At 46.9% G+C, this 26,015-nt stretch overlaps 1 protein-coding gene across 1 annotated transcript; it reads right to left on the reverse strand.

Moving 5' to 3' along the window:
• Positions 1–24,801, reverse strand: dok4 (docking protein 4; the record flags this gene model as incomplete). The annotated part of the gene is made up of 8 exons (XM_079243304.1): positions 1–128; positions 2,873–2,990; positions 5,353–5,491; positions 6,550–6,739; positions 14,083–14,202; positions 14,282–14,396; positions 16,013–16,120; positions 24,736–24,801. 8 exons carry the CDS (start codon positions 24,799–24,801, stop codon positions 1–3), a joined length of 984 nt encoding a protein of 327 aa, XP_079099430.1.
• Between the last annotated feature and the right edge of the window lie 1,214 nt (positions 24,802–26,015).

Here is a 26,015-nt window from a genome sequence, read left to right on the forward strand (position 1 = left end):
TCATGTGTGTCGTTGTCCTGGGTAGGTGGGATAGTGTGTTGGGGAGTGCATGTGCATGGGCAGGGGCAGTGTGGTGTGACGGGAGGGAGGAAGGCGTTCAGACAGTAGCTGGTCTTCTGCAGCATCTCCTGCAGACAGAACAGAAACACAGCTGTTAGTGTTCGCAAACCAGATGCAAGACGCAAACCAGAACCAGACCTGATTGTGAATCTGATGGCAGCAAGACATCTGTAAACTAGTTCTCCAGTGATGGATGCAGGATATGGTCCAGCATGGTGGAACCTGCAAGGTCTTCCCTGAAAGAGACGTTGTCTGGATGGGAGCAGATGTTTCAGCATTGATGGAGCTTCCCAGATGTGGAAGCTGCCCACGCCATCGGCACTAATGCAACCCCATCCCATCAGAGATGCAGGCTGATAACAAGCTGGATGCTCCCTCTCCTCTTTAGTCTGCAGGACACGCCGTCCATGCTGTCCACAAACTATTCCACATCTTCATCCAGGTTTCCACTCAGAACATTTTAAATGAGCTTTGGCCCAGAGAAGACGGCGTGTTTCTGGATCCTCTTCACATATGATGGAGCTTTAACCTGCATGTGTGGATTTCAGCCTGAACTGGGTTCACACTGGTTTCTGGAAGCTTCCTGAGTCCATGCACTGGTTTCCAGTTTCATGTATACTCTTTCTGCAGAACATCTTGCCCTATGCAGGCAGGTTCCTCATGAGTCGTCTTGAGTTTACAATATAGACTGTAAATTTTCTGAAATTTTTCCAGAACTTTGAGATGTAGTTTTAAGCCCTGTCCATTTTCTACCTGAGAGTCTGCTTCTCCGAAGTGCTCCTTTTATATCCAGCTGTGCTACTAACCTGTTAAGACCAGTCATGTTAGTGATTTGTTCCCAGTTAAACCGGTTGTGTTACTGACCTGTTCACAGCTAAACCAGTAAAAGCTCCTCCATGTCAGGATTCTCAATCAGCTCATATTTTCATATTTTCATAACTTCATGTCAAATTATAAAATCTGACATGAAGTTTATTTTCTACTGGGAATATAATATGACCTGATGGGATTCTGCTTTTAATTCAGATTAAAAATTGGTTAGTCCCATTGGGGAACTGGGTAAGCCCCATTGGGGAACTGGATTTAGTCCCATTGGGGAACTGGGTAAGCCCCATTGGGGAACTGGATTTAGTCCCATTGGGGAACTGGGTAAGCCCCATTGGGGAACTGGATTTAGTCCCATTGGGGAAACTGGATTTAGTCCCATTGGGGAAACTGGATTTAGTCCCATTGGGGAAACTGGGTTAGTCCCATTGGGGAAACTGGGTTAGTCCCATTGGGAAACTGGGTTAGTCCCATTGGGAATATAATTTCAGGCAGCAAGTATAACCATAAAAATGATATAAATAGACTAGTTTGTCTGTGATGGACTGGCAACCAGTAGAATTCAGCTTACCAGCAACCCTTGATCGGACTTAGTGGTTCGAAAAAGAAATAAATGACTGAATGAACAGACTAGTTTATTTCATGGATATCTGTCACACCTAAAGACGCTCATGGTTTTAATAAGTCCTCCATGCAACCATCACAAACAGCATGTGAGGACTTTGCAGACCATTTCAGAAGCACGATCAATGCGATCAGATCCGGTCTTTTATCTAAATGCAGTGTTGATTTTAACAGATTTGAAGCATTGTTTTTACCCGAGGAGAAGCTGGAGAGTTTTGTCCTGGTTGATACGAAGATGCTTGGTCGAGTTTTCTCCCAGCTGAACCCAACAACCTGCCATTTGGACCCCACACCCACGTCACTGTTTAAGTCATTTTATGGCTTCTTTGAGTCGGAGTTTTTACTTATAATAAATTACTCTCTTCAGACGGGTGTCTTCCCCACCGCCTTTAAAACAGCGGCTCCCCGTGCATTTCAGGATTGATTTTAAGGTTCTTTTAGTGGTTTATAAATGTCTTAATGGTCTTGGGCCTTCTTATTTATCTGACCTGTTTTTAAAGTATGAGCCCTCGCGGACCCTGAGGTCCTCAGGTACCGGCCTTTTAGTTCTTCCTGAAGTTCGTACCAAACATATGGCGAGGCCACATTTCAGTATTATGGGCCTCGCCTATGGAACAGCCTGCCTGAGGGCCTCAGGGCTGCAGTTTTAACATTCTTATATTAACCCATATTTATTCTTCTTTTTAGTTATTTTGATTTATTTACATATTTTATATATTTATTTACATCTTTTTAGTTAATTTGATTTATTTATTTTATATATTTATTTTCATATTAGTATAAATTTTATTATTTTATTATTTTTTAAATGGATTTTACTTTTGTTTAGTTATCACTCCTCATTGGGGTCCTCTTCACCAAGGGCTGCCCCTGCTCTGACTGCATGGGTGTTGCTGTGGGGGCTGTCCCTGTCTGGTGGGTCGGGATCCAGCGCTGCAGCCTTACAGTTGTGGCGTGGGTCCTGTCTGCCCGGACCCGGGTGGCCCCCGTGGTGATGGCCTGGGTGGTCTTGGTTGGGGGTAGCCCTTTGTGTAGAGGCTCGCTGAGAATATCGTTTCCTCATCTGATGCACATCTGGTACAAATGCACCTGGCCATTCATCTTCTTTTAACTGTTATAGGGCTGATAGGGCATGGGTGAGGATGGTTGTGGGTGGGTGAAAGGGGACTATGTATGTGTGTGTGTTTTATCTATTTTGATGTAAATTGTTTTATAATGTAAAGCACTTTGTATTGTTTTTAAACACGAAAAGTGCTATACAAATAAAGTTTGATTTGATTTGATGAAGGGGGTTTCCGTATCATGACCAGCCTGCATCTGTTCCACAAACACGTCCACCAGCATGTTTAAGTCACCGGCTTACCACTGCTGCAGTCCTCGCCGCTCTGGTTTCCAGTGATGTGGTGCCAGTAAGCCGATCGGGGAAGGATAGCGGTGGGTGTGCAGGGATAGGAAACAGCCTCTGAGCCCTTGGACTGCAACTGTGAATGATGTGCACAGAACATATCTACAAATGTATTTGCCTTATTATCATTTACTTTATATGTCTTAAGAAGCATGTCGTATCTATCATCCAACATGCCTGATCCAATGCCGCCCCTGAATGAGATATGGAAGAGGGTGAACGCACGTCATTGGGAATAATGTTTTCCCAGAACATAGCTGGTCCAAATACCATCTGGTACTTCTTACAGCACCTGATATGTTTAATCTAATAAAGAATTATCAGTTTTACCTTTAAGTTTCATCTAACAAGGACCATGTAAAGTCTGATCATTACGACAGAGATGGTCTGAAAGGCCGAAGCAGCTCTGTTAAGATGTCCTGCTTCCATCCTGGTTCCCGCCAATAGGTGTAAAAGCCCAGACACACCACCAGGTGGCAGCAGCATGTAATAGATTAGATTATTTTTCTTTGTAAGAAAATATTCCATTGTCATGTTAAAGAGATTTGTTCAAGTTGTGTTGGAAGCTTGCTGTGTTTCTTCTCTTAAATGTGCCTTTTTTTAACGTCTGTATCCATGGCAACAGAAAAACTGGTGAGTTCAATGGTGAGTTCCAGAGGAAACAGAGGATGGAGTGAGGCGGAGAGAAAAGAGGAAGAACTTAAAGCATCGTTCTGATGTTAAGGCTTGCTAACAGGGTGGATTAGTGCTTAATGCTAACAGGGACACAGAAGGAATGCAGATAACGCAGGATTCTGTGTGTCATGGCCCTTTCTGGATGATGGGTGAAGCTGTCTGTTATAAAGACTGATGGAGACGAAGACGCCATCATCTTCATCCACCTGCTTCAGAGAGCCCTCCCTCACCTGGACCAATCAGGAAACACTTTGAGTTCTTTCATTTCTCAGCTGTTTGCCAACAAACAGACGGGAGGTCATGAAATACTCGGATTACTCTGCAGCTGTAGGTAGCATCAGCAGAAATACTCTGATTACTCTGCAGCTGTAGGTAGCATCAGCAGAAATACTCTGATTACTCTGCAGCTGTTGGGAGTATCAGCAGAAATACTCGGATTACTCTGCAGCTGTGGGGAGTATCAGCAGAAATACTCGGATTACTCTGCAGCTGTTGGGAGCATCAGCAGAAATACTCTGATTACTCTGCAGCTGTGGGGAGTATCAGCAGAAATACTCGGATTACTCTGCAGCTGTTGGGAGTATCAGCAGAAATACTCGGATTACACTGCAGCTGTTGGGAGTATCAGCAGAAATACTCTGATTACTCTGCAGCTGTTGGGAGTATCAGCAGAAATACTCGGATTACACTGCAGCTGTTGGGAGTATCAGCAGAAATACGCGGATTACTCTGCAGCTGTTGGGAGTATCAGCAGAAATACTCGGATTACTCTGCAGCTGTGGGGAGTATCAGCAGAAATACTCGGATTACTCTGCAGCTGTGGGGAGTATCAGCAGAAATACTCGGATTACTCTGCAGCTGTTGGGAGTATCAGCAGAAATACTCGGATTACACTGCAGCTGTTGGGAGTATCAGCAGAAATACTCGGATTACACTGCAGCTGTTGGGAGTATCAGCAGAAATACTCGGATTACACTGCAGCTGTTGGGAGTATCAGCAGAAATATTGGATTACTCTGCAGCTGTGGGGAGTATCAGCAGAAATACTCGGATTACTCTGCAGCTGTGGGGAGTATCAGCAGAAATACTCGGATTACTCTGCAGCTGTGGGGCGTATCAGCAGAAATACTCGGATTACACTGCAGCTGTTGGGAGTATCAGCAGAAATATTGGATTACTCTGCAGCTGTGGGGAGTATCAGCAGAAATACTCGGATTACTCTGCAGCTGTTGGGAGTATCAGCAGAAATACTCGGATTACTCTGCAGCTGTGGGGAGTATCAGCAGAAATACTCGGATTACTCTGCAGCTGTGGGGAGTATCAGCAGAAATACTCTGATTACTCTGCAGCTGGTGAAACTCCAGTGTTCGGTCAGAGGCTTCTTCAGGTCGGCAGGAACACAGGAGACCAGCAGAAACCGTCCTCTGGAGGAAGAACTAGACCTTTTAGCTGAATCAGCCATTTATTTCTATCTAACCTCTATTTTCATCTCCCCTCGTAGAGTTCTTTTATTTCAATTTCTTTTCTTGTTGATTTGTTTGTGATGTAACATTTAAACTGACTTAGTTTAATGTCTGATGATTGATTAAATGATGATGTTAAGTAATAACATGAGCTCTGTAACCCAGGAGACTTGAGAATTCATTCATCTGTATGACCAGGCTGCATCGTGACACTTCTGGCTGTTGCTGGTGGTCATATGCAGGTCACATGACTCACCACATCCTGGCCTGTCTATGAGTGGTGTTTCAGCTGGACTCTCACCCTACTGTTTTTCTCCATCTCCAGCAGCACCTTCTTGTGGTGCTCAGCGATGGCCAGTGTGGAGGAGTGGACCCTCTGGTAGATCTGCTCCCCTTCTCTCGTCTGAAAGGTGTAGAGGCCTTCGCCGCTGTTGCACATCCTGCAAACAGCAGCAGTTCAGGGTCAAACAGTGGACCGGAAGGCATCGTACACTCCAGCAAACATGTAGGAAAAGACAACAAACAGCATTTTGTATGATTAAAGTTATTTTAGATTTATAGAAAATGTAACTTTAAATGCAACTTTAAAAAAAAGAAGAAAATGTAACTTACAATGTTTAACATCTTAATAACTTCAATGATGGCTGTTTTGTTCGAAAGCTCACATATTTCCAGATCATCACAGTTCACAGAGGGAAATAAAATAATTTTAAATAGCTTCATTTGGGACTAGTTACTCGTTACTTTACTGTGTCAGCATGACGAGAGCAATACCTAACAGTTCTGTAAACAAAGAAACAAATTTACTGTAAATGAATAAATAACAAGTGACAGAAGTCTACCTTCAGCATTAATTGTTGTATTTTAATGACCTGAAGAGCAGAAAACGTTGATTCTGTTCTAACATGTTGGCGTTCAGATGTTTGTAGGTTTTGTTTGTAGCTAGGAACAGATCCAACATATGAAGATTTTGGTGAATGCCACAATTTTTGTGAATTTTTGTGAGATTTATGAACAGATTTGTTCATCAGAACAGTTGAGGTGAATGTGACCAAAAGTTCCAACAAAAACCAGAAACATTTGACAAATTAATGAAAATATGAAAAAAGAACAGAATAAAATCTCCAGTAATCAATTAGTAATCAATTAAATCAGAACCTTGACAACTACAATGCTGAAAGAAGAATATAAGAGCTCTTACTTTAAAGAACTGCGTCAGTTCGGGTTTGCTTCAGCACAGACAAATAAAGGAGGACAACATTGAAGGCACGATGTAGGGAGGCAACAGCTTGTCCAGGTGTTGATACACATCAATAAATCGTCACATCATCGGCATACATCAACACATCTGCTACATTCGTTCCCACATTATTTACACTCTAAAGCAAAGTGGTGGGCCGGGAATACAACCCTGAGGCACACCACCAGCTGAAGCAGCTCCGGACGATGTCAATTCATATTCACAAGTTTTAAGACTAATTTTGTCTGCTTGTCTCACCGTCCAGCTTCGAAAGTGAAGCGAGTGGCATCCCGTCCGTAGCGCCGCAGCGAGCTGAGCGGCCAGGTGGCCAGCTTGGTGCGAGGGTTGTGGATGTCCCACAGATAGATGTTCTCATGTGTGATCTGCATCATGCACTCCCCGTAGATGTCCAGGTTGGGACAGGGGAGGAGGAACACGTTGAAACGCTCTAAAGATAAAGGATAAAGAAGAGCCAACACAAACTGAGCATTTAATAATACCAGTGATACGACTGGATGACCAGATTATCAGGCCTCAGATTATTGCCATAACTTGTTGCCGTGGTCGACCCTATCCTCATCGCTGACTTATAAGCTCAAAAGCCTCATGTGAAGAAAAGAAGAATGGAAAATTATTACTGGGGAGAAACTTCTGAGACCATTCATAAAAACAGACAGATTAAAAATTGTGTGAAAATGGGCACAAACTGACTAGCAGTCCAACATGGAAAGAGTTTATTTGGAAAGTGAACATTAGATATTTTAAAACCCTATTTATTATCTCTAAGTTTGACAAAACTAAAACAAATTTATGCTGGAGAAATTGTGGGCAAACTGGAGATCACACACATTTTTTGGGGATTGTCTGAAATTTAAGTCATTCTGGGAGGGAATTAGGGGAGAACTTTCCAAAATACTACATACTCACATTGAATTTGACCCACTGATTTTACATTTGGGGTGCTCCCTGGTAATTTTTTAAATAAGGATAAAGAATATCTTTTGAAAATTCTTGTCTTGGTAGCAAAAAAATGATAACTGTATCCTGGTATAAACCACTTCCTCCAACTATAAATCAGTGGAAGGAAATAATTCTGAGGGTCTATACAATGGAAAAAATAAGAGCAAACCTAAACCTTACCACTGATTTGTTTAAGAAGAGGTGGAATCCTGTGACAATTTATTTGAATTTGACACTGTAGCATTTGAGAGTCTGTTGTTGGCAGGGTATTATTTGTATTTTTCTGTACTCATTAAAATAATTATAGGCAGTTAAAAAAAAAAAAAAAGGAAGAAAAAAAATAAAAAAACAATGAGACATTTCCTTCCCTGTAACAGTACACTGATTTGAGGTACCAGCTTGCTGAGATGTTCTGTTTGTTTATTTATTTTGGTTACTATTATTTTTTGTTTGTTTTGCTTGCTGAAACAATATGTAGCTTTCTACATTAAGAATATATAAAGATTGTATATATTGTAAAGCTTGAAATATGAATAAAACTTTTGTTTAAAAAACAAAAACAAAAAACAGACAGATTAAAATGGGTTTTTCAGGGGAACACCACCAGGATGGATTAAACACATCCTTATGGTACGATGCTGATAATCTGCTGTTACACTTCACGGGATAAAATCAGCCGTTTTTTCTTTTTAGGCCTTTTTTTTCATTTTATGATTGACAGCAGGTTCAGTTGATATGTATTCAATGCACAGCCTGGCCGCAGAAAACAAAAGTCACAACCGAGATTTTACTAAGCCAACAGGTCGGAGCTGCTGGGATAGGCTCCAGCTTCCCTGCAACCCCAAATCAGACCGAGCGCCTCCTGTTGGATAACTCCTGCAGGACGATGTCTGCTGGCTCCTGGAGTCTGTCCCAGCAACTAGTAGGGGAGAGGCAGGTACACTTGGACAGGTCGCTGTCCATCACAGGCAGATACCTGTTCAGATCACTGTCTCTGCAAAACTAAGTAAAGATCTGGCGACCATTTCAGGGCATTCGAGCCCTGTTTCCACTGAGCGGGTCGGTTCATTTCCGATCCCATACACCCAAGCCACACCAGCACTTCTGTACCTCCTTCGTAGGTAAACACAAACCGGTACGGTTAGGCCAGAGCTACTGGTACCACACGGTAAATCCACTGATGGGAAGACAGAAAAACGTTTCTGTCCACAACAAAAGCAAGGATTCAGGTTCAGGCTCAGGTTCAGGTTCAGGATCAGGTTTATGTTTATATGTTTAAATGGTTATGTTTAGGTTCACGTTCAGGCTCAGGTTCAGTTTCAGGATCAGGTTTATGTTTATATGTTTATGTTTAGGTTCACGTTCAGGCTCAGGTTCAAGATCAGGTTTATGTTTAGGTTCACGTTCAGGCTCAGGTTCAAGATCAGGTTTATGTTTAGGTTCACGTTCTGGCTCAGGTCCAGGATCAGGTTTATGTTTATATGTTTATGTTTAGGTTCACATTCAGGCTCAGGTTCAGGATCAGGTTTATGTTTAGGTTCACGTTCAGGCTCAGGTTCACGATCAGGTTTATGTTTATGTTTATATGTTTATGTTTAGGTTCACGTTCAGGTTCAGGATCAGGTTTATGTTTATATGTTTAAATGGTTATGTTTAGGTTCACGTTCAGGCTCAGGTTCAGTTTCAGGATCAGGTTTATGTTTATATGTTTATGTTTAGGTTCACGTTCAGGCTCAGGTTCAAGATCAGGTTTATGTTTAGGTTCACGTTCAGGCTCAGGTTCAAGATCAGGTTTATGTTTAGGTTCACGTTCAGGCTCAGGTTCAAGATCAGGTTTATGTTTAGGTTCACGTTCTGGCTCAGGTCCAGGATCAGGTTTATGTTTATATGTTTATGTTTAGGTTCACATTCAGGCTCAGGTTCAGGATCAGGTTTATGTTTAGGTTCACGTTCAGGCTCAGGTTCACGATCAGGTTTATGTTTATGTTTATATGTTTATGTTTAGGTTCACGTTCAGGCTCAGGTTCAGGATCAGGTTTATGTTTATGTCTATATGTTTATGTTTAGGTTCACGTTCAGGCTCAGGTTCAGGATCAGGTTTATGTTTATATGTTTATGTTTAGGTTCACGTTCAGGCTCAGGTTCACGATCAGGTTTATGTTTATGTTTATATGTTTATGTTTAGGTTCATGTTCAGGCTCAGGTTCAGGATCAGGTTTATGTTTATGTCTATATGTTTATGTTTAGGTTCACGTTCAGGCTCAGGTTCAGGATCAGGTTTATGTTTATATTTTTATGTTTAGGTTCACGTTCAGGCTCAGGTTCAGGATCAGGTTTATGTTTAGGTTTATGTTTAGGTTCACGTTCAGGATCAGGTTTATGTTTATGTCTATATGTTTATGTTTAGGTTCACGTTCAGGCTCAGGTTCAGGATCAGGTTTATGTTTATATGTTTATGTTTAGGTTCACGTTCAGGCTCAGGTTCAGGATCAGGTTTATGTTTAGGTTTATGTTTAGGTTCACGTTCAGGTTCAGGATCAGGTTTATGTTTATGTTTATGTTTATGTTTATATGTTTATGTTTAGGTTCACGTTCAGGCTCAGGTTCAGGATCAGGTTTATGTTTATATGTTTATGTTTATGTTTAGGTTCACGTTCAGGCTCAGGTTCAGGATCAGGTTTATGTTTATGTCTATATGTTTATGTTTAGGTTCACGTTCAGGCTCAGGTTCAGGATCAGGTTTATGTTTAGGTTTATGTTTAGGTTCACGTTCAGGTTTATGTTTATGTTTATATGTTTATGTTTAGGTTCACGTTCAGGCTCAGGTTCAGGATCAGGTTTATGTTTATATGTTTATGTTTAGGTTCACGTTCAGGCTCAGGTTCAGGATCAGGTTTATGTTTATGTCTATATGTTTATGTTTAGGTTCACGTTCAGGCTCAGGTTCAGGATCAGGTTTATGTTTAGGTTTATGTTTAGGTTCACGTTCAGGTTTATGTTTATGTTTATATGTTTATGTTTAGGTTCACGTTCAGGCTCAGGTTCAGGATCAGGTTTTTGTTTAGGTTCATGTTCTGGCTCAGGTCCAGGATCAGGTTTATGTTTATATGTTTATGTTTAGGTTCACGTTCAGGCTCAGGTTCAGGATCAGGTTTATGTTTAGGTTTATGTCTAGGTTCATGTTCTGGCTCAGGTCCAGGATCAGGTTTATGTTTATATGTTTATGTTTAGGATCACGTTCAGGCTCAGGTTCAGGATCAGGTTTATGTTTAGGTTTATGTCTAGGTTCATGTTCTGGCTCAGGTCCAGGATCAGGTTTATGTTTATATGTTTATGTTTAGGTTCACGTTCAGGCTCAGGTTCAGGATCAGGTTTATGTTTAGGTTTATGTCTAGGTTCATGTTATGGCTCAGGTCCAGGATCAGGTTTATGTTTATATGTTTATGTTTAGAATCACGTTCAGGCTCAGGTTCAGGATCAGGTTTATGTTTAGGTTTATGTTTATATGTTTAGGTTTAGGTTCACGTTGAGGTTCAGGTTCAGGATCAGGTTTATGGTATTAAGTTTATGTTTATATGTTTATGTTTATATTATGTTTATGTTTAGGTTCAGATTAGGTTCATGTTTAGGTACACGTTCAGGCTCAGGCTCAAGTTTAGGTTTAGGTTTAGGTTTGGGCTTAGGTTTAGATTCAGGATCACGCTTAGGTACATGTTCAGGCTCCAGCTCTGATTCAGGTTCAGGTTCAGGTTTAGGTTTAGGTTTAGGCTTAGGTTTAGGTTTGGGTTTAGATTTGGATTCAGGATCACGTTCAGGCTCCGGCTCTGGTTGTCTGGACTCTCCTTAAACGTCCAGACCGAATTGCTCCGTGGAAACGAGGCTTCTGACTTTCACTGAACCCTCCTGGCGTCCTGATTTTTTCTGGATACACCCTGTGTCCTCCGGGTCAACATGGTCCGTCCTTTGAACCTTTTTACAGCTTACTTGGAAACGTGAATAAAAGCAACGTTTTTGGGCCAATCCAGGAAAAGTCGGAAAATCTCAAGTTAAAAAAATATAGTTTTTTTTCTGGTTTTTAACAAAGTGGTGAAAAAACAATATTAAGTCATTTTGACCCAAAGACCACAGGAGGGTCATGCCAAGCAGTCGCATCGCTGACTCAATCTCTCCTGCCTCCCCATCCGTCTCCTCCTGGCTCCCCATGCGTCTCCTCCTGGCTCCCCATGTGTCTCCTCCTACCTCCCCATGCGTCTCCTCCTGCCTCCCCATTCGTCTCTTCCTGCCTCCCCCTTGGTCTCCTCCTGCCTCCCCATCCGTCTCTTCCTGCCTCCCCCTTGGTCTCCTCCTGCCTCCCCATTCGTCTCTTCCTGCCTCCCCCTTGGTCTCCTCCTGCCTCCCCATCCGTCTCTTCCTGCCTCCCCCTTGGTCTCCTCCTGCCTCCTTATTTGTCTCCTCCTGCCTCCCCATCCGTCTCCTCCTGGCTCCCCATGCGTCTCCTCCTGCCTCCCCATTCGTCTCTTCCTGCCTCCCCCTTGGTCTCCTCCTGCCTCCTTATTCGTCTCCTCCTGCCTCCCCATGCGTCTCCTCCTGCCTCCTTATTCATCTCCTCCTGCCACCCTATGCATTTCCTTCTGCCTCCCCATGCATCTCCTCCTGCCTCCCCCTTGGTCTCCTCCTGCCTCCTTATTCGTCTCCTCCTACCTCCCGATGCGTCTCCTCCTACCTTCCCATTCATCTCCTCCTGCCTCCCCATGCATCTCCTCCTGGCTCCCCATGCGTCTCCTCCTGCCTCCCCATGCGTCTCCTCCTGCCTCCCCATGCGTCTCTTCCTGCCTCCCCCTTGGTCTCCTCCTGCCTCCTTATTCGTCTCCTCCTGCCTCCCCATGCGTCTCCTCCTGCCTCACCTTGTCTCCTCCTGCCTCCCCATGCGTCTCCTCCTGCCTCCTTATTCGTCTCCTCCTTCCTCCCCATGCGTCTCCTCCTGCCTCCTTATTCGTCTCCTCCTACCTCCCCATGCGTCTCCTGCCTCCCCATGCATCTCCTCCTGCCTCCCCATGCATCTCCTCCTACCTCCCCATGCGTCTCCTCCTGGCTCCCCATGCGTCTCCTCCTGGCTCCCCATGCATCTCCTCCTACCTCCCCATGCGTCTCCTCCTGGCTCCCCATGTGTCTCCTCCTGCCTCCCCATGCATCTCCTCCTACCTCCCCATGCGTCTCCTGCCTCCCCATGCATCTCCTCCTACCTCCCCATGCGTCTCCTCCTGGCTCCCCATGTATCTCCTCCTGCCTCCCCATGCGTCTCCTCCTGCCTCCCCATGCGTCTCCTCCTGCCTCCCCATGCGTCTCCTCCTGGCTCCCCATGCATCTCCTCCTACCTCCCCATGCGTCTCCTCCTGGCTCCCCATGTGTCTCCTCCTGCCTCCCCATGCATCTCCTCCTACCTCCCCATGCGTCTCCTCCTGCCTCCCCATGTGTCTCCTCCTGCCTCCCCATGCATCTCCTCCTACCTCCCCATGCGTCTCCTCCTGGCTCCCCATGCATCTCCTCCTGCCTCCCCATGCATCTCCTCCTACCTCCCCATGCGTCTCCTCCTGGCTCCCCATGTGTCTCCTCCTGGCTCCCCATGCATCTCCTCCTGCCTCCCCATGCATCTCCTCCTACCTCCCCATGCGTCTCCTCCTGCCTCCCCATGCGTCTCCTCCTGGCTCCCCATGCATCTCCTCCTACCTCCCCATGCGTCTCCTCCTGGCTCCCCATGTGTCTCCTCCTGGCTCCCCATGCATCTCCTCCTGGCTCCCCATGCATCTCCTCCTGCCTCCCCATGCATCTCCTCCTACCTCCCCATGCGTCTCCTCCTGCCTCCCCATGCGTCTCCTCCTGGCTCCCCATGCATCTCCTCCTACCTCCCCATGCGTCTCCTCCTGGCTCCCCATGTGTCTCCTCCTGCCTCCCCATGCATCTCCTCCTACCTCCCCATGCATCTCCTCCTGGCTCCCCATGTGTCTCCTCCTGCCTCCCCATGCATCTCCTCCTACCTCCCCATGCGTCTCCTCCTGGCTCCCCATGCATCTCCTCCTGCCTCCCCATGCATCTCCTCCTACCTCCCCATGCGTCTCCTCCTGGCTCCCCATGTGTCTCCTCCTGGCTCCCCATGCATCTCCTCCTGCCTCCCCATGCATCTCCTCCTACCTCCCCATGCGTCTCCTCCTGCCTCCCCATGCATCTCCTCCTGCCTCCCCATGCATCTCCTCCTACCTCCCCATGCGTCTCCTCCTGCCTCCCCATGCGTCTCCTCCTGGCTCCCCATGCATCTCCTCCTACCTCCCCATGCGTCTCCTCCTGGCTCCCCATGTGTCTCCTCCTGCCTCCCCATGCATCTCCTCCTACCTCCCCATGCATCTCCTCCTGGCTCCCCATGTGTCTCCTCCTGCCTCCCCATGCATCTCCTCCTACCTCCCCATGCGTCTCCTCCTGGCTCCCCATGCATCTCCTCCTGCCTCCCCATGCATCTCCTCCTACCTCCCCATGCGTCTCCTCCTGGCTCCCCATGTGTCTCCTCCTGGCTCCCCATGCATCTCCTCCTGCCTCCCCATGCATCTCCTCCTACCTCCCCATGCGTCTCCTCCTGCCTCCACATGCGTCTCCTCCTGCCTCCCCATGCGTCTCCTCCTGCCTCCCCATGCATCTCCTCCTGCCTCCCCATGCATCTCCTCCTGCCTCCCCATGCATCTCCTCCTACCTACCCATGCGTCTCCTCCTGGCTCCCCATGTGTCTCCTCCTGGCTCCCCATGCACCTCCCCCTGCGCCTCCTCCTGCAGCGTGTGCGGTACCTGTGTGCTCACACTGCACCCCGGCAGCCAGCAGGTCGGGTTCTCCCAGGCTGATGTCGTTCGGCTTCGTGCCCAGACACTCTACGGACAACATCTTGAGCCAGTCTTCTGCCTCCAGCTCTGAAAGACAGATGGATCATCTCGCAGGTAAACGTCCAGAACCGCCACCTGTCCTGCAGAGACTCGTCTGAGATGTTACCTGATTCACAGGTGAAGGTGCGAGAGGTGTCGTCTGTAAACACAATGGCCACTGCTTGTCGTTTCGTATCCCGGGGCAACCGGGTGATGTTCTTCACGTTGCTAATCTCTGTGACCTAGGCATATAGTGGAAGAGGGAACGAAGGCTGAAAAATACGTTTTGATGTCGGGTCCAGTTCAAATAAAGGTTTAAATAAAGTTAAATTGTCTCGACTCGGCTCCACCAGCAGGAGGCCAACATCTATGATGCCTCTGATGTCACGGCACCTCCACCAGAAGCCGACCGTCTCCTCCATTCAGGATGAATGTGGAGGAGGTTTTCCTGCACCCAACTCAGCTTTATTTATAACGCACCTGCAACGCCAGCTGCAACAACGTGCTCAACATAGAAGTAAAACACATAGATAGTGCAGAGTGAAATCTGAATGATAGCAGCAGAAAGATAAAACAATAAAAAGTAAAAACATTAGAACATTAAAAACAAAAGCTTGGAGAAAATGCTGGATGAAATGCCAGGTCATAAAAATGGGTCTTCAGGCAGGTTTAAAAGATGTGGCAGTGACCGTAAAGGCTCCGCCCCTTCTGAGGCTCTGCCCAGACCTTGGTACCTCCAGAGGGAGCTGGTCAGCTGATCACCGGGCTCGCGAGGAGGAAAGCAGCTCGGAGAGGCACAGAAGGGCCACACCATGACTTAAACACAACATAAAGAAGCTTAAACTAAACTCTCCAAGGTACGCCAAGGTAAACCCCCGTTACAGGGATCCAGCCGGGACGCCATGAAGGCAGGGTTCCATGTCTCACAGTGCCGAGAAAGGATTAAGCAAGTCAACAAAGGGTTAAAAAGCTCGACTGATTTAATCTGCACCGTTTAAAGTCACGGTCCAATTTAACCCCAAACCAGAGATGGCAGGTTAACCAAGGGCCCAGATCAACTGGGAGGGGCCACTGGAGCCATTCGGCCAAAGACGACAGGTTTTTGTCATTAAAATGAAAAAACTCAGGGCCTTCCGGTCCTTGATGTCGTAGCAGAGTGGTGAGCAATGCTGGGCCTCCAGGGCCGGAGTCCTGCTAGTGTTCAGATTTTCCCTGCTGCAACACACCTAACTCAAACCAATGCATCTTCAACAGACTGGTGCAGAGCTTCATGTAAGGTCTGCTAGTTACGTCTGACAGGTGTCAGCATGTCTCATAGCAGGGAAACGCCCACGAGGACCGGCGTTGCCCCCCGCTGCTGTGGAGGCATAACAGTAGCGGAGTTGGGGGAGGCATCCTTCTTCTTCACAGGTAGATATATCTGGCTGTGGAAGGAGACGCCATGTCCTTGCAAGATGGACCCTAATGGTGGCAGATATACCTAAAACTGAGCCCTGTGGAACCCCACAAGACACCAGAGCAGTTAAAGACTGAAAGCCAGCAACAGCCAGGGTGAAAGGCTGGTTCTGGACCTGGGTCCAGGCATGGCCAGATGAGACCTGAACGAGCCTTCCACCTGAACTCTGCTCAGAAACATCGAAAGTCGTCTCAGTTCTGCAGCTCCTTGCTGAACCAGACATTTTCAGCTAGTTGGGCTTCATTAAAACAATCTTCTGGCCTCACTGAGACTCAGGGGCTTCAAAGACAAGATGTTTGCTGGTAGAAGAGAGCAAGAGGTGAGGGAGAGGTGGTGAAGATGAAGAACGAGGAGAGGAAGAGAAGACTTACATTTTCTCCTGTCCTGCACACTAACACTTACTTTGGGAGCTGCTCTGGTGTAGGCAGCCTTCTCATCGGCGTACTTCTCCAGACGGCGAGGTCCTTTGCTCGACGACTTCTTAAACACCAGCCAGCAGCGCCGGTAAATCTGTGTGGCACACAGGACAAGACGACTTAATCAGCTTCCCCACTGCGAGACATTTCTGCTGGGATCTGGGAGCCGAAAGCAGCTGGAAGCACTGGAAGGTTCCCAGGTAGGAAGTCTGGTTGTGACCAGGAGGTGACCAGGAGGTGACCAGGAGGTGACCAGTAGGTGACCAGGAGGTGAACAGGCTGTGTCCAGGAGGTGACCAGTAGGTGACCAGGAGGTGACCAGGCTGTGACCAGGAGGTGACCAGGAGGTGACCAGGAGGTGACCAGGAGGTGACCAGGAGGTGAACAGGCTGTGTCCAGGAGGTGACCAGTAGGTGACCAGGAGGTGACCAGGCTGTGACCAGGAGGTGACCAGGCTGTGACCAGGAGGTGACCAGTAGGTGACCAGGAGGTGACCAGGCTGTGACCAGTAGGTGACCAGGAGGTGACCAGGCTGTGACCAGGAGGTGACCAGGAGGTGACCAGGCTGTGTCCAGGAGGTGACCAGGAGGTGACCAGGAGGTGACCAGGAGGTGAACAGGCTGTGTCCAGGAGGTGACCAGTAGGTGACCAGGAGGTGACCAGGCTGTGACCAGGAGGTGACCAGGAGGTGACCAGGAGGTGACCAGGCTGTGACCAGGAGGTGACCAGGAGGTGACCAGGAGGTGACCAGTAGGTGACCAGGAGGTGACCAGGCTGTGACCAGGAGGTGACCAGGAGGTGACCAGGCTGTGACCAGGAGGTGACCAGGAGGTGACCAGGAGGTGAACAGGTTGTGTCCAGGAGGTGACCAGGCTGTGACCAGGAGGTGACCAGGAGGTGACCAGGCTGTGACCAGGAGGTGACCAGGAGGTGACCAGGAGGTGACCAGGCTGTGACCAGGAGGTGACCAGGAGGTTCCACAGGTTTCCACAGGTTTCCACATGTTTCTACAGGTTTCCACGTTTCCACATGTTTCCAGATGTTTCCACATGTTTCCACATGTTTCCACAGGTTTCCACATGTTTCCACAGGTTTCCACATGTTTCCACATGTTTCCACATGTTTCCACATGTTTCCACATGTTTCCAGATGTTTCCACATGTTTCCACATGTTTCCACAGGTTTCCGCATGTTTCCACAGGTTTCCAGATGTTTCCACAGGTTTCCACGTTTCCACATGTTTCCAGATGTTTCCACATGTTTCCAGATGTTTCCACATGTTTCCACATGTTTCCACAGGTTTCCACATGTTTCCACAGGTTTCCACATGTTTCCACAGGTTTCCACGTTTCCACATGTTTCCAGATGTTTCCACATGTTTCCACATGTTTCCACAGGTTTCCACATGTTTCCACATGTTTCCAGATGTTTCCACAGGTTTCCACGTTTCCACATGTTTCCAGATGTTTCCACATGTTTCCACATGTTTCCACATGTTTCCACAGGTTTCCACATGTTTCCACAGGTTTCCAGATGTTTCCACAGGTTTCCACATGTTTCCACATGTTTCCACATGTTTCCACATGTTTCCACATGTTTCCAGATGTTTCCACATGTTTCCACATGTTTCCACATGTTTCCACAGGTTTCCGCATGTTTCCACAGGTTTCCAGATGTTTCCACAGGTTTCCACGTTTCCACATGTTTCCAGATGTTTCCACATGTTTCCACATGTTTCCACATGTTTCCACAGGTTTCCACATGTTTCCACAGGTTTCCACATGTTTCCACATGTTTCCACATGTTTCCACATGTTTCCAGATGTTTCCACATGTTTCCACATGTTTCCACATGTTTCCACAGGTTTCCACATGTTTCCACAGGTTTCCACATGTTTCCAGATGTTTCCACATGTTTCCACATGTTTCCACATGTTTCCACATGTTTCCACAGGTTTCCACATGTTTCCAGATGTTTCCACAGGTTTCCACATGTTTCCACAGGTTTCCACATGTTTCCAGATGTTTCCACATGTTTCCACATGTTTCCAGATGTTTCCACAGGTTTCCACATGTTTCCACAGGTTTCCACATGTTTCCAGATGTTTCCACATGTTTCCACATGTTTCCACAGGTTTCCACATGTTTCCACAGGTTTCCACATGTTTCCACAGGTTTCCACATGTTTCCAGATGTTTCCACATGTTTCCACATGTTTCCACAGGTTTCCACATGTTTCCACATGTTTCCACAGGTTTCCACATGTTTCCACATGTTTCCACATGTTTCTACAGGTTTCCACATGTTTCTACAGGTTTCCACATGTTTCTACAGGTTTCCACAGGTTTCCACATGTTTCCACATGTTTCCAGATGTTTCCACAGGTTTCCACATGTTTCCACATGTTTCCACATGTTTCCACAGGTTTCCAGATGTTTCCACATGTTTCCACAGGTTTCCACAGGTTTCCACATGTTTCCACATGTTTCCACATGTTTCCAGATGTTTCCACATGTTTCCACATGTTTCCACGTTTCCACAGGTTTCCAGATGTTTCCACATGTTTCCACATGTTTCCACAGGTTTCCACAGGTTTCCACATGTTTCCACATGTTTCCACATGTTTCCAGATGTTTCCAGATGTTTCCACATGTTTCCACATGTTTCCACATGTTTCCAGATGTTTCCAGATGTTTCCAGATGTTTCCACATGTTTCCACAGGTTTCCACAGGTTTCCACATGTTTCCACATGTTTCCACATGTTTCCAGATGTTTCCAGATGTTTCCACATGTTTCCACATGTTTCCACATGTTTCCAGATGTTTCCAGATGTTTCCACATGTTTCCAGATGTTTCCACATGTTTCCACAGGTTTCCACATGTTTCTACAGGTTTCCACAGGTTTCCACATGTTTCCACATGTTTCCACAGGTTTCCACATGTTTCCACATGTTTCCACATGTTTCCACATGTTTCCAGATGTTTCCACAGGTTTCCACATGTTTCCACAGGTTTCCACATGTTTCCAGATGTTTCCACATGTTTCCACATGTTTCCAGATGTTTCCACAGGTTTCCACATGTTTCCACAGGTTTCCACATGTTTCCACATGTTTCCACATGTTTCCAGATGTTTCCACATGTTTCCAGATGTTTCCACATGTTTCCAGATGTTTCCACATGTTTCCAGATGTTTCCACATGTTTCCACATGTTTCCACAGGTTTCCAGATGTTTCCACATGTTTCCACAGGTTTCCACAGGTTTCCACATGTTTCCACATGTTTCCAGATGTTTCCACATGTTTCCAGATGTTTCCAGATGTTTCCAGATGTTTCCACATGTTTCCAGATGTTTCCACATGTTTCCACAGGTTTCCACATGTTTCTACAGGTTTCCACAGGTTTCCACATGTTTCCACAGGTTTCCACAGGTTTCCACATGTTTCCACATGTTTCCACAGGTTTCCACAGGTTTCCACATGTTTCCACATGTTTCTACAGGTTTCCACATGTTTCCAGATGTTTCCACATGTTTCCAGATGTTTCCAGATGTTTCCAGATGTTTCCACATGTTTCCAGATGTTTCCACATGTTTCCACAGGTTTCCACATGTTTCCACATGTTTCCACATGTTTCCACAGGTTTCCACATGTTTCCAGATGTTTCCACATGTTTCCAGATGTTTCCACATGTTTCCACATGTTTCCACAGGTTTCCACATGTTTCCAGATGTTTCCACATGTTTCCAGATGTTTCCACAGGTTTCCACATGTTTCCACATGTTTCCACATGTTTCCACAGGTTTCCACATGTTTCCAGATGTTTCCACATGTTTCCAGATGTTTCCACAGGTTTCCAGATGTTTCCACATGTTTCCAGATGTTTCCACATGTTTCCAGATGTTTCCAGATGTTTCCACATGTTTCCAGATGTTTCCACAGGTTTCCACAGGTTTCCACATGTTTCTACAGGTTTCCACATGTTTCCACATGTTTCCACATGTTTCCAGATGTTTCCACAGGTTTCCAGATGTTTTCAGATGTTTCCACATGTTTCCAGATGTATCCGCATGTTTCCAGATGTTTCCACATGTTTCCACATGTTTCCAGATGTTTCCACAGGTTTCCACATGTTTCCACATGTTTCCAGATGTTTCCACATGTTTCCAGATGTATCCGCATGTTTCCAGATGTTTCCAGATGTCTCCACAGGTTTCCAGATGTTTTCAGATGTTTCCACATGTTTCCAGATGTTTCCACATGTTTCCACACGTTTCCACATGTTTCCAGATGTATCCGCATGTTTCCAGATGTTTCCAGATGTCTCCACAGGTTTCCACATGTTTCCAGATGTTTCCACATGTTTCCAGATGTCTCCACATGTTTCCAGATGTTTCCACATGTTTCCACATGTTTCCAGATGTTTCCACATGTTTCCACATGTTTCCACATGTTTCCAGATGTATCCGCATGTTTCCAGATGTTTCCACATGTTTCCACATGTTTCCACAGGTTTCCACAGGTTTCCAGATGTTTCCACATGTTTCCACATGTTTCCACATGTTTCCAGATGTTTCCACATGTTTCCAGATGTTTCCACATGTTTCCAGATGTTTCCACATGTTTCCAGATGTTTCCAGATGTCTCCACAGGTTTCCAGATGTTTTCAGATGTTTCCAGATGTTTCCAGATGTCTCCACAGGTTTCCAGATGTTTGCAGATGTTTCCAGATGTTTCTGGGTTCTAATCACACGGCTTAAGGCTTTGTGTGGTTCGACAGGCTCAACCAGCTCCTCCTCCACACCCAGATCCAGATCCATACCCAGACCCAGACACAGGTCCAGATCCAGACCCAAACCCAGACCCAGAACTAGATCCAGATCTAGACCCAGACCCAGATCCAGACCCAGATCCAGATCCAGATCCAGACCTAGACCCATATCCAGAACCAGGTCCAGATTGAGACCCAGATCCAGCTCTAGACCCAGACCCAGACCCAGATCCAGATCCAGACCCAGATCCAGGTCCAGATCCAGATCCATACCCAGACCCAGACACAGGTCCAGATCCAGACCCAAACCCAGACCCAGAACTAGACCCAGAACTAGATCCAGATCTAGACCCAGACCCAGATCCAGATCCAGATCCAGATCCAGACCCAGATCCAGATCCAGATCCAGACCTAGACCCATATCCAGAACCAGGTCCAGATTGAGACCCAGATCCAGATTCAGATCCAGTCCAGGTCCAGGTCCAGATCCAGATCCAGATCCAGATCCAGATCCAGATCCAGGTCCAGATCCAGATCCAGATCCAGATCCAGATCCAGACCAAGATCCAGACCCAGTTCCAGACCCAGATCCAGATCCATTCATTCACCTGGTTTATTTTTTACTTTTTCCTGGGATTAACATACTCATTACTAGATTAATTGAGCTGGAATTGTCTGGTTTCCACTGAAAGTACTTTTTCTACGTGCTTTACTGTTACAGGTGAATTTACTCTGACATAGTAACATTGTTTACTCCGACATAATGAGCTCACACACTCAGCCCATGTGGGGAAATCCTTCACACAATCATGCCAAAAGGTTATGAAGATTCAGCGTTGGTTTTCGGCCTTCTTGCGAAGCTTTTAATGATATTATGGAATCTGTTCAACACAACTTCACAATAACTCTACTAATTCAGGTCATTTTCATATGATGTGTACAATAACCTCAACTAAAATCTAGCGAAGTGCTCCAGGTCACATGATCCCATGAGAGACGGATTCTACAATGTTTGGTTTCTACAGAGGGCAGGCCCTCTGCGTACCAACACACATTAAGCACTGTATACTGACCCCATAAATCATCCATTATTACTCATATCAGGGTGATGTTTGGGTCAGAAGTTATACCGTGTCCCTTTAATTATTTGTGGTTGGATTAGGACATTTTTATATTTGATAGTCAAAATGCTGCTCATGTCCCGTGGACGTTGTCCTACAAAAACCCAGTTCCATCTTCCTGTTTCAAACCATTCAGGTGACATGACGTTATTGTGGAGTCTTTTTGTCTGGAATGATACAAGCCCTAGCATGATCTGTGGACCCTAAGGTTGAATATAAACACACACTCGTCTATGTCAGTGGCGCGGGCCAGGCCTGACACACACGAGTATAAACCAGCCATTAAACTTTAATACTACATTACATATGACAGAGAACTTAGTATTTCTACTAAAACAGTCTGGTAGGTCAGCCTATTAGACTCATGTAGAAATATCAGTTTTGTTTTCTTTTTTTAATCAAAATACCTGTTTGTACTAAGAAGCAGGCCTGGACCTATGTGGTAAAAACTGCTTACAGGTATGCAAACCAGTTCTATGAAGAAAATTATCAGAAAGAAACAGATGATTAAATAAAACTAACTTAAAAAAACAGCTGAATAGTCAGATGGTCTTTCATGGCACATTTGGTCCAAATCTGGGCTACTTCTGGCACACGTTGCTGAGTTAGGGCACTGGTAAGTGTTATGTGGGCCACATGTGGTCCAGATGCCAGTTTTTTGCTTGAACATGATTCTGACACATACTGTGTGGAACTGCTTAGCAGCACGTCACCCATCAGAGATCCACCAGAGCATGTCTATGCTCATGGCGCGTTCAAAGACAGCGGAGAAAAGTTACTGCATGTTCTTACCAGAGGGATAGAGGCACAGACATAGGAAGAGCGGGGAGTCATTAAAAGTAATTGACATCGGTCACCATCTGCGGGAGGAGCCGTAGGGGTCGGGTGCAATGTGAGCTGGGCGGCAGCAAGGGGCGGGGACCCTGGCGGTCCGATCCCCGGCTGCAGAAGCTGGCTCTAGGGACGTGGAACGTCACCTCTCTGGTGGGGAAGGAGCCTGAGCTTGTGCGCGAGGTTGAGCGGTTCCGACTAGATATAGTTGGACTCACCTTGACGCATGGCTTGGGCTCTGGAACCAGTACCCTCGAGAGGGGCTGGACCTTCTTCCACTCTGGAGTTGCTCATGGTGAGAGGCGCCGAGCAGGTGTGGGCATTCTCATCAGCCCCCAGCTTGGTGCCTGCACATTGGGGTTTACCCTGGTGGATGAAAAGGTAGTTTCCCTCCGCCTCCGGGTGGGGGGACGGGTCCTGACTGTTGTCTGTGCTTATGCACCGATCAGCAGTTCAGAGTACCCACCCTTTCTGGGGTCCTTGGAGGGAGTGCTGGAGGGTGCTCCTGGCAGTCTCCTTCAAGCTTGCTCCACATGAAGGAGTTTTAACTCCCACATCTAGCAGAGCTTCAACCATGTCCAGAGTGAGGCGGGGGACATTGAGTCCAAATGGGCTGTGTTCCGTGCCTCTATTGCTGAGGCGGCCAGCCGGAGCTGTGGCTGTAAGGTTGTGGTGCCTGTCATGGCTGTAATCCCAGAACTTGTTGGTCGACACTTGCAGTGAGGGATGCCGTTAAGCTGAAGAAGGAGTCCTATCGGGCTTTGCTGGCCTGTGGGACTCTGGAGGCAGCTGATGGGTACTGACAGGCTAAGTGGCATGTGGCCTCGGCTGTCGCCAAGGCAAAAACTCATGGGAGGAGTTCAGCAAGGCCATGGAGAATGACTTTCGGATGGCATCGAGGTGATTCTGGTCCACCATCCGGCGGCTCAGGAGGGGGAAGCAGTGCTCCATCAATACTGTGTACAATGGAGATGACCTCAACTCGGGACGTTGTGGGTCAAAGACCTCCTCAATCCTACCAACACGTCTTCCGATGAGGAAGCAGAGCTGGGGGACTCAGGGGTGGACTCTCCTATCTCTGGGGCTGAAGTCGCTGAGGTGGTCAAAAAGCTCCTTGGCGGCAAGGCTCCGGGGGTGGATGAGATCCACCCGGAGTTCCTTAAGGCTCTGGATGCTGTGAGGCCGTCCTGGCTGACACGCCTCTGCAGCATCGCGTGGTCGTGATCTCCAGCTCTCGCTTGAGCGATTCGCGGCCGAGTGTGAAGCGGCTGAGATGAGAATCAGCACCTCCAAATCTGAGACCATGGTCCTCAGCCGGAATAGGGTGGATTGCCCTCTCCGGGTCGGGAGTCAGGTCCTGCCTCAAGTGGAGGAGTTTAAATATCTCGGGGTCTTGTTCACGAGTGAGGGAAGGATGGAGCGTGAGATGGACAGATGGATCGGTGCGGTGTCTGCAGTAATGCGGACTCTGCGCCGGTCTGTCGTGGTGAAGAAGGAGCTGAGCCCGAAGGCGAAGCTCTCGATTTACCAGTCGATCTACGTTCCTACCCTCACCTATGGTCATGAGCTGTGGGTCGTGACCGAAAGAACGAGATCTCGTATACAGGCGGCTGAAATGAGTTTCCTCCGCAGGGTGGCCGGGCTCTCCCTTAGAGATAGGGTGAGGAGCTCGGTCATCCAGGAGGAGATTAGAGTAGAGCCGCTGCTCCTTCGCATCGAGAGGAACCAGTTGAGGTGGCTCGGGCATCTGGTCAGGATGCCTCCTGGACCTCCCTGGTGAGGTGTTCCAGGCACGTCCCTCTGGGAGGAGACCCCGGGGAAGACCCAGGACACGCTGGAGGGATTATATCTCTCGGCTGGCCTGGGAACGCCTCGGGATCCCCCCCGCAGAGTTGGCAAATGTGGCTATCAAACACATGCAGGCCAACCAGAAATGGAAGGTCTGAGCTGATCTGTTAAACAAAGCAAAATGGATGAACACACTTACCCCCAGCTTGCGGCTCCGCATGCGCACATAGCCCTGCTTGACAATGTCATTAAAGTTGGAGGCCATCTTGGGTGGGCGGTCAACCAACTGGCCGCAGCTGTGGAGATCATCCAGATAGTTCTTCCCTCCTTTCTCTCCAGCTTCTTTTTCTTTTCCTCTGTTTGTCTTGTTTTCAGTTTAATTTGATTTTTTTTCTTTCATGGAGCTCCCATCTGTCCTCTTTTCATGCTTCTTCCATTTTAGTCCATCGCTCCTCTTGTTTTGTCCTCTTTCACTCACTCTGCAGTCCTCATCTTCCTCTTTGGCTAACAATGGACAGACAAAGAGAGAGAGAAATTGAGGTAGAAATGGATATGTGAGTATATATTATTCATTGAAGAGCGAGAAGCACAACATTATCGTCCATTATTAATGCTGGTGGCAAATACACTTCACTCTGAGGGCAAATATACTGCAACCAGCAGCTCATTTACTGTTTGGATCCATTTTCAGGGCGTGAGAGAATGGATGAGAGTAGATCCAATGTTGCTTGTAAACACATCATGTATCTGATGCAAGAGAGCAATGTGGCTGAAAAAAAAACCCAAAACCATAAAAGAAGAGGAAGGAGAGGGAGTTTTTTCCCATCATAAAATATTCTGCACATTTTATTCCCTCTAATATTTATATGAATCAAATGTCTAAATTCCTTAATCTTCATGTCATTCAGCTCTGCAGAGGCCTGATGACCAAACGTTCTTCTGATTCAGCTGTGCTGCAGCAGAGATGCATCTAAAAGTTGCAGAGTGAAGACCTTCAGGACCGGACACCAGATGGGTGGGCAGATGGAGAGGGAGGGAGGGAGACAGACAGACCAGACAGACCAGGACAGGACAGGACAGGACAGACCAGGACAGGACAGGACAGGACAGACCAGGACAGGACAGGACAGGACAGGACAGGACAGGACAGGACAGGACAGACCAGGACAGGACAGACCAGGAAAGACAGACAGACAGACAGACAGGCCCGACTGGCCTACATTTGGGTCCTCACCTCCTCAACTGCGTGACGATGTGCATTCCTACATGTATTTGCATATACCAAAAGCTACACACAAAATGGTCGATTAGTTTACAAAGCATACAGAAACATTCCCTTAATAGTGGTGAGTAGATCAATCCAAATATCAACAATATCGATACAAACACTGGCATCGACGCCTGTTGATATTGGTGTGATCAATGCCATCATGTAAGGCCATAAAACTGTCAGAATCTTTATACATCAGAAGGATAAAG

The sequence above is a fragment of the Telmatherina bonti genome, assembly GCF_933228915.1.
Source record: "Telmatherina bonti genome assembly, chromosome: 1".
NCBI lineage: Eukaryota > Metazoa > Chordata > Actinopteri > Atheriniformes > Telmatherinidae > Telmatherina > Telmatherina bonti.